At 34.9% G+C, this 10,098-nt stretch overlaps 1 protein-coding gene across 2 annotated transcripts in view; it reads left to right on the plus strand.

Moving 5' to 3' along the window:
* LOC123548748 (type 2 phosphatidylinositol 4,5-bisphosphate 4-phosphatase-like) overlaps positions 1-9,030 on the plus strand; it is a 30,685-nt gene extending 21,655 nt beyond the window's left edge. For both annotated transcript variants that reach the window (XM_045336262.2, XM_045336261.2), the window contains exon 8: positions 1,281-9,030. In XM_045336262.2, coding sequence (XP_045192197.1) covers positions 1,281-1,369 — 89 coding nt within the window. In that variant the 3' untranslated portion in view covers positions 1,370-9,030. The remainder of the gene's footprint in view (positions 1-1,280) is intronic.
* Positions 9,031-10,098: the final 1,068 nt, after the last annotated feature.

Raw genomic sequence — 10,098 nt, forward strand, 5'->3', positions numbered from 1 at the left:
AAAATTGATCAGAATGTTCACCTTGATGATATCTACATGTAGTTCAAATTCAAAACTGGGTCACATGCGATCAAAAAGTAGGTCATTAGGTCAAATAATAGATAAACCTTGTGACCTTTCTAGAGGCCATATTTTTCATGGGATCTGTATGAAAGTTGGTCTGAATGTTCATCTTAATGATATCTAGGTCAGGTTTGAAACTGGGTTAACTGCGGTCAAAAACTAGGTCATTAGGTCTAGAAATAGAAAAACCTTGTGACCTCTCTAGAGGCCATATTTTTCAATGGATCTTCATGAAAATTGGTCAGAATGTTCACCTTGATGATATCTACATGTAGTTCAAATTCAAAACTGGGTCACATGTGATCAAAAAGTAGGTCATTAGGTCAATTAATAGATAAACATTGTGACCTTTCTAGAGGCCATATTTTTCATGGGATCTGTATGAAAATTGGTCTGAATGTTCATCTTGATGATATCTAGGTCAGGTTTGAAACTGGGTTAACTGCGGTCAAAAACTAGGTCAGTAGGTCTAGAAATAGAAAAACCTTGTGACCTCTCTAGAGGCCATACTTTTTATGAGATCTTCATGAAAATTGGTGAGAATGTTCACCTTGATGATATCTAGATCAAGTTCACGTGCCTTCAAGAACTAGGTCATAGGTCAGATAATAGAAAAACCTTGTGACCTCTCTAGAGGCCACATTTTTCAATGGATCTTCATGAAAATTGGTCAGAATTTTTATCTTGATGATATCTAGGTCAAGTTCAAAACTGGGTCACATGAGCTCAAAAACTAGGTCACTATGACAAATAATAGAAAAAAACGACGTCATACTCAGTTCAAAACTGGGTCATGTGGAGACAGGTGAGCGATTCAGAACCATCATGGTCCTCTTGTTTTCTCAAAGGGAGCTTACTTGGATGGTTTTTGATATTATTCAATGTCATAGCTGTTTTGTGGCAGTTCTGTTCCATAAACAATCAGTCATACTTAATATTGTGTCTCCTTTGAAGTGCAGTCATTTGTGGGGCTTATGTTTTAAAAACAGCTCTTGTTTAATTTTTGTTGATAAGTTATGGTAACACACAATTTCTTAATCGAGTTTGGTTATTTCCCAAGTTCTGTTTTCAAAAAAAGAACAAACAAAAAATGTCACTAATTGTCTTTGTGGTGTGGCTGGATATCAAGTCACCTTTCTGTTAAATATTGTGGTACAGGGAGACATTTGCTTTCACTAATAGACAGTCTCTAATTATACCCCTTTATTTTCATGCAGGTGCATTTGTGATTGGCGTGTTATTCCTTATTCGTGCAACATACCTTGGTATGATCAGAACAAGCAAAGTGATTGGTCCAGCTGCATAGAGGAGTGTTACCGGGATGTGCAAAAACTGCGGAATATTCCACAAAAATCATACTGTTGTGTGTCATAGAACTGTCACATTAATAAAGTTTATTTGGTACATGTATTTAATATTTAATATTAATGTCTTCTTAATTGTATGCAATATGTCTTCAGTGCTGCTTAAAGTTTTTATGTCAGATATACCCACACTTAAATTCATACCAGCTTAAATAGGTGTTACACAGTTCCATTTGAAAGAGCTATTTTTGTGTTTAACATGCTCAGTTAAAAGTTGCTGGGCTCCTCACCTGCAGTGCCAAACTTCAAAGTAAAAGATAAAAAAATTGTAGAAGAAAAGTGTAAGTTGAAGACGAAATTGTAAGATTTGATAAAATACAGAATCTTTCCTTAACCTTAGCCTGCTGGTGGCAAGTGATTTTGCCCTTTCGACCAGTGCAGACCAATATCAGCCTGCACATCTGTGCAGTCTGATCATGGTCTGCACTGTTTGCTATTCAGTCAGTAAATTTTCAGTGAAATACCCTTTGAATGATAAGTGGTACTGCCCAGATTGGATAATGGACTAGTCAATTTTAGAAATATAGCAGGGTAAGGGTTAATAGAATGATGGAGATTTTCAGTACATGTTTATGTGGTACATGGAAACATGAACATAAATGCAGTAAATCACTTTATATAATTCTTAGCATCTGCATAAAATAGTCTGTGGCTCATTACAAATAAATGTAGACAGTTGAATGGTAGAAAGATTAAAATCAAAATGTTCTAGATTTTGATACCACAGGCACTTATTTCATTTTCAATATATATTATACTAGCAAAAAAATTCTGCATGCCTGTTTACAATTCAATGATGAAATCTCAATTACTGTATTGATAAACTGGTAAAACACATATAAGCTTAAAACATAATTGAAACTGTGGCTAGATATCAGTTAAAATAAAACTTTAAATACAGGAAATTTAGGAAAATTCTGCTCTGTTATAAATAATGTATGTAAGACTATGTAGAATAACCATCTTTAACCCATATGGGCGGCTTCCTCAGGAGAATATTAGTTATTTGAGTAGCAGAAAAGTGCACGACACAAAAAAATGTTTCTATTTCAGCAGCTTCCTTAGTTCTCAAGCATTCCAGGTGTTAAGCACCGATACCCTTCTTATCTGAATGTCAGTCATTTTATTTGGGCTCGAACTGGTTTTGAAGTTGGGGTCTTACAAGTAAACCGTTGTGTCCACTTCATGTGAACAGTGGGTAGAAAGGCATGAGATTATTTACTTTTCTGCTTATTAAAGTGTTGCTTCATTTTTGATAGTATTTTTAAAATGGTTTCATTTTGATTATTGACTTTCACATGAACATTGTGTGAAATTTTATTTTTCATTATTATAAAGACAAAGTATGGTAAGGTACAGGCATTTATACATTATGTACTTATCATTACGGTAATGGCGTGCCTGAAGTGGTAATAATTGGCACATTTCAACTTCCAGCGTCTAGGTCAAGTGCAAATTTAAGTTAATTGTGCCATTTACTACTGAAGGCACTTCATAACCATTTAATGAGTTGTTTATTTTATGTTTTAACCTTACTTCCAGTTATACAAATAAATACATGGCATTTATGTAGCTCAAAAATTATAAAATATTCTATTGCACTTTACAATTATATAACACACATTTAACATATATACATACAAAATATGAACAAAATTCTAGAACTTAGATTTAAAGATTTGGACATGTATAAATACTATTTTACACCACTTCTGATATTTTGTATTTAAACAAGACTACACTCATTGTTCATGAAACTGCCTAAATAAATGTGTTTTCAGTTTTGATCTAAAGCTGGCTTCAGACTGAATGTTTTTCAGATAGCTAGGCAGATCGTTCCACCATTTGGGACCAACGACTGCTATAGATCTGTCTGCTAATTTTGTTCGCCGTCTAGGGATGTTAAAGTTAGTGTCACTTTGTGAGCGAAGTCTGTATCGTTGTCGAGTAGGTACAAACATTTCCCTCAGATGTACTGGAGCTGTACCGTTGATGACACGGAAGACTATTACTAAAACTTTGAACATGACTCTAGCCTTAACTGGAAGCCAGTGTAATTCTTTCAGAAGTTCAGTACTTGGTTTTTCATAGGAAGCATTCTTGACTACTCTAGCGGCATGATTTTGGACTCGCTGTAGTTTATTGATTTGGTAGGCTGGAATTTCTGTAAATAAACTGCGTGCCAATACCCAGTTTTTGTACTTTCTCCAGGTTATTGGCATGGCTGCAGGATTCTGTCTGGACAATTTTATAACTATTCATAGCCAAGAGTATAATTATACTGTAAATGGATTTTGAAGAAAATTTTAAGTTAATTTGCCGGAACCTACAGAACTATGTATTATGGTTGTAGAGCAACTATTTCACATTGTATTTCTTGACTATTATTAAAACTTGGTGGTGAAGAGCCATCTGCCTTCATTGCCTATATATTTATAGCCCCTTTTTAGCTCACCTGAGCAATGCTCAGGTGAGTTTTTCTGATCGCTCGATGTCCGGCGTCCGTCGTCTGGCGTCTGTCGTCCGTCTTCTGTCAACATTTAGCTTGTGTATGCGATAGAGGCTTTATTTTTCAATTAATCTTCATGAATAATGGTCAGAATGATAACCTTGATGAAATCTAGGCCGAGTTCGAAAATGGGTCATCTCGGGTCAAAAACTAGGTCACTAGGTCAAATCGAAGAAAAACCTTGTGTATGCGATAGAGACTGTATTTTTCATTTAATCTTCATGAATATTGGTCAGAATGATAACCTTGATGAAATCTAGGCCGAGTTCGAAAATGGGTCATCTCGGGTCAAAAACTAGGTCACTAGGTCAAATCAAAGAAAAACCTTGTGTATGCGATAGAGGTGGTATTTTTCAATTAATCTTCATGAATATTGGTCAGAATGATAACCTTGATGAAATCTAAGCCGAGTTCGAAAATGGGTCATCTGGGGTCAAAAACTAGGTCACTAGGTCAAATCAAAGAAAAACCTTGTGTATGCGATAGAGGCTGTATTTTTCAATTCTTCTTCATGAATATTGGTCAGAATGATAACCTTGATGAAATTTAGGCCGAATTCGAAAATGGGTCATCTCGGGTCAAAAACTAGGTCACTAGGTCAAATCAAAGAAAAACCTTGTGTATGCGATAGAGGCTGTATTTTTCAATTGATCTTCATGAATTTTGGTCAGAATGATTGCCTTGATGAAATCTAGGCCGAGTTCGAAAATGGGTCATCTGGGGTCAAAAACTAGGTCACTAGGTCAAATCAAAGAAAAACCTTGTGTATGCGATAGAGGCGGTATTTTTCAACTGATCTTCATGAAATTTTGTCAGAATGATAACCTTGATGAAATCTAGGCCGAGTTCGAAAAGGGGTCATCTCGGGTCAAAAACTAGGTCACTAGGTCAAATCAAAGGAAAACCTTGTGTATGCGATAGAGGCTGTATTTTTCAATTGATCTTCATGAATTTTGGTCAGAATGATTGCCTTGATGAAATTTAGACCAAGTTCGAAAATGGGTCATCTGGGGTCAAAAACTAGGTCACTAGGTCAAATCAAAGAAAAACCTTGTGTATGCAATAGGGGCTGTATTTTTCAACTGATCTTTATGAAATTTAGCCAGAATGATTACCTTGATGAAATCTAGGCTGATTTCGAAAATGGGTCATCTGGGGTCAAAAACTAGGTCACTAGGTCAAATCGAAGAAAAACATTGTGTATGCAATAGAGGATGTAGTTTTCAATTGATCTTCATGAAATTTGGTCAGAGTGATTGCCTTGATGAAAACTAGGTCGGTTTTGAATATGGGTTATCTGAGGTCAAAAACTAGGTCACTAGGTCAAATTAAAGAAAAATCTTGTGTATGCGATAGAGACTGTTTTTTTCAGTTGATATTTATGAAATTTGGTCAGGTTGATTGCCTTAATGAAATCTAGGTCGAATTGAATATGGGTCATCTGAGGTCAAAAACTAGGTCACTTGGTCAAATCAAAGAAAAAACTTCTGTATGTGATAGCGGCTGTATTTTTCAGTTGATCTTCATGAATTTTGGTCAGAATGATTGCCTTGATAAAATCTAGGTCGAGTTTGAACATGGGTCATCTAGGGTCAAAAACTAGGTCATATCTAAGAAAATGCGTGTTTTATTGCAAGAGACCAATTTTTTGGTCCAATCTTAATAAAAATTGGTCAGAATATTTGTTTCCATGAAATCACTAGGTCAAACATGTTTTACACTGTTATGGAGTGTTTCTTAGGTGAGCGACCTAGGGCCATCTTGGCCCTCTTGTTGGTATTTGCATGAATAAAAATTGTGATATTTCTTCCGGACAAAAAAAAATTAAGAAACATTTTTAAAGCAGCATGTCTCCATATTTGGTTTAAAAACAGTCTTTCTTTCAAATTGAAGTTTGGTCATGTTATGAACATTAGCATATGAATTTTTGTTTCTAAAATATTTTAAAACTTCAAAATCAGGAAAAAAAGATGACCGCATCGGGAATCTACCCCGGACCGCCGCGGCAATAAAGACATTTTCCCGTCGTCGTAACCAATAGCGCTATAGCTGAAGTAGTGAATAATGACTTCAAAATATAGATATTTATAATCGAGACAGTTTACCTGGAGTAAAAGCGTGACAAATGCTTTTCAATTTTCATCATAAAAAGTAGTAAAAACAGCAAATTCTCATGTTTTTCCGTAACATAAAGTCTGTCAGTAGTTAAGTTTTAAAGCCTTCATAAGAAATATACATGTAGAATTTATTTCAAGATAGATCTATCTAAAAAAAAAAAATTTTTGTTGTCAAACGATTTGGAGGCATGCCGCTTTAAAAGCAATGCAATTAGAGTAGTTCATGGATTAATGAAGTAAAATGTTATAATGACCTTGTTTTTGTTACGTTATTTAAGATACTGTTTTTTTCTCTTGTACATTATAAATGATCGTTTTTTGTATGTTTAGAGTATTTTTAACCTGTTTACAAATAATATGTTTGACAATTAATGTTTTAAAACACTTTTTCAGGACTTATAGTTTGTTGATTCTTGTAGTATATTTGAATTGCTGTGATTTTTGCCATTCACAAAGCAGTGATAAAATGTTTATCTCTTATTTGTACAAATAAACTGTGAAATAAAATGAAATTAGATTTAGATAAACTCCTGTTGAGCAATGGCAGTTATTTGTGATAACAATTAGAAACTGAAAATGCAATATATGTACATGTGCTGTAATTTTTCTGTTATTGGTCTAGAATAGAAGGATCATTTTCCACATCCAGAAACACTTGTGTTTTTACTTGTTCCATTGGGTTAATGTATTTTGATTTTTAGCTCGACTATTCGAAGAATAAGTAGAGCTATCCTACTCACCACGGCGTCGGCGTCGGTGTCGGCGTCGGTGTCGGCGTCGGCGTCACACCCTGGTTGAGTTGTTCGTACCAGTCCACATTTTGACAAAGTCTTTTGAGATAAAGCTTTGAAACTTTCAACACTTGTTTACCATCACCTTGTCCAGTTATAGGCAAGAGTACATAACTCTGTCAAGCATTTTGACTGAATTATGGCCCCTTTTGACTTAGAAATCTTGGTTAAGTTTTTCGTACCAGTTCATATTTTGACAAAGTCTTTTGAGATAAAGCTTTGAAACTTTCAACACTTGTTTACCATCACCATGTCCAGTTGTAGGCAAGAGTACATAACTCCATCAAGCATTTTGGTTGAATTATGGCCCCTTTTTGTCTTAGAAATCTTGGTTAAGTTTTTCGTACCAGTCCACGTTTTGACAAAATCTTTTAAGATAAAGCTTTGAAACTTTCAACACTTGTTTACCATCACAATGTCCAGTGGTAGGCAAGAGTACATAACTCCATCAAGCATTTTGACTGAATTATGGCCCCTTTTGACTTAGAAATCTTGGTTAAGTTTTTCGTACCAGTTTATATTTTGTGTAAAGTGTTTGACATATGGCTTTGAAACTTTTATATCTTGTTCAGTATAATAGTCTCTATCAATAGGCAAGAGTACGTAACTCTCTCATCTTTTTTGGCTGAATTATGGCCCTTTTTGAACTTGGAAATTGGTTCTGTTTTGTAAATGTCCATGTTTTGTCAAGACTATTTGACATATGGCTTTTAAACTTTAAACACTTGTTTATCATTATGATTTCCATCTGTAGGCAAGAGTACATAACTCTGACAATTATTTTGACTGAATTATGGCCCTTTCTGGACTTTGAAATTTATTCAGTTTTTCTTACAAGTCAGCGTTTTGTCAAAACTTTTTGAACTGTGGCTTTGAAACTTTTAACACTAGTTTATCAACATGATTTCCATCTGTAGGCAAGAGTACATAACTCTGTCAACTATTTTGACTGAATTATGGCCCTTTTTGGACTTGGAAATTAGTTAAAATTTTCATATAAGTCCATGTTTTGCCTAACATATAACTTAACATATTTGCCATCATGGTCACACATTGCCATTTAGTGCAAGACTAATCGAAATCCACAAATACAGGAACATTTTTTGTTTAATCCATTTTTTTGTTTAGTCTGAAAATCTATGGAAATATTTAGACCCCATTCTTCAATCAATTCTTCGAATAGTCGAGCGCGCTGTCATCCGACAGCTCTTGTTGTTTACTAAACTGACATTGTATCATTCTTCAAAATGACATTTCCTGAAAATTATGTAAGCACATTCCTCCAAGGTCTGTTTTACTGGAAAACGGGTCCGACAGAGAGTGTAGTCCACATGGAGTATTGATTGAGTTATAAACTTGTACTTCTGAATATATAAAAGTATTGCATATTTTATTAAAAGACTTTTCTATTTTGTTATTAAACCACTATGAATAAGTATGTCAAAAGGATCATTTAAGGGAAGTATAGGTTTGGATTTTTCGAGGTCTGGATTTTAGACAAATTTAGTTAATAAAGTTGGTTAACAGCTGTAAACCTGTACTGACAACTGGCCTCAATGTCTGCTGTTTTAATTCAGTAGTTGTTACAGAAACCCATTTGTTTTTATGGGGCTACATTATTGGCCAAAAAAATACTCAAAGTAGTATAGGAGACTGTGTAATAGCAAGGAGTTTGCTAATTGTCTTTTTATACAAATCAGCTGCCTTGAGCTAGTGTTTTATTTTTGAATTATTGAAGTGGATTAAATAAATGCACTGGATAGTCACTGGATTTGAAAAAGAACCAGAAAGTGTGTGTGTTTGATTATTTAAGTTTGTTTTTGTCTTAATATTATAACAATTTGTCTTAAAATGGACAGGTTTCTTAGCTTATAAGTAAAATTTCTGGCCCAGATTTCACAAAAATACCTAACTTTGTTAATTACCTTGCATACATTAATTTGCATAATAAAAATGAAAACTTAAGCAAATTAACGTACTTACTAAATCAGTTAACAAACTTAAGTATTTTCATGAAATTGTGACCCAGTCACAATGCTCCCCCCCCCCCCCCCCCCCCCACCTGTAGAGGTAAGTGTATTTCTTCTCTGAACTGTACGTTATGTTTGAAATTTTTAGCACTCTTTTTTTATGGTTTGTATAAATTTGTTTATGGCAGATAAATCAATAAACAATGTCTAACATAATTTAGTTTTTGTATTTAACAAGTTCAGCAGTATGCTTCCTGATTTATGCAATTTTTAGCTTGACTATAAGAAGTATGGAGAGCTGTCCTACTCGACCCTTGGCGTCCGCACTTTGGTTAAAGTTTTGATGCACTTTCTCTTTATCTCTGTAATTACTTGATGGATTTGTTTCAAACTTACAATAATTATTCCTCATCATCACCCACATCAAATGGCACAAGGGCCAGAACTCTTGCACCAATATTTCGTGAATTATCCCCCCTTTTGACTTAGAATTTCAGGTTAAAGTTTTGGTGCACTTTCACTCTATCTCAGTTATTAGCTCACCTGAGCAATGCTCAGGTGAGTTTTTCTGATCGCTCGATGTCCGGCGTCTGTCTGTCGTCCGTCAACATTTAGCTTGTGTATGCGATAGAGGCTGTATTTTTCAACTGATCTTCATGAATTTTGGTCAGAATGATTACCTTGATGAAATCTAGGCCGAGTTCGAAAATGGGTCATCTGGGGTCAAAAACTAGGTCACTAGGTCAAATCAAAGAACAACCTTGTGTATGCGATAGAGGCTGTATTTTTCAATTGGTCTTCATGAAATTTTGTCAGAATGATAACCTTGATGAAATCTAGGCCAGATTCGAAAATGGGTCACCCGGGGTCAAAAACTCGGTCACTAGGTCAAATCTGGGAAAAACCTTGTGTATACGATAGAGGCTGTATTTTTCAACTGATCTTCATGAAATTTTGTCAGAATTATCACCTTGATGAAATCTAGTCCGAGTTCGAAAATGGGTCATCTGGGGTCAAAAACTAGGTCACTAGGTCAAATCAAGGAAAAACCTTGTGTATGCGATAGAGGCTGTATTTTTCAATTGATCTTCATGAAATTTTGTCAGAGTGATTACCTTGATGAAGTCTAGGCCAAATTCGAAAATGGGTCACCCTGGGTCAAAAACTCGGTCACTAGGTCAAATCAAGGAGAAACCTTGTGTATGCGATAGAGGCTGTATTTTTCATTTTATCTTCATGAATTTTGGTCAGAATGATTACCTTGATGAAATCTAGGCCGAGTTT

The sequence above is a fragment of the Mercenaria mercenaria genome, chromosome 6, assembly GCF_021730395.1.
Source record: "Mercenaria mercenaria strain notata chromosome 6, MADL_Memer_1, whole genome shotgun sequence".
Lineage (NCBI taxonomy): Eukaryota > Metazoa > Mollusca > Bivalvia > Venerida > Veneridae > Mercenaria > Mercenaria mercenaria.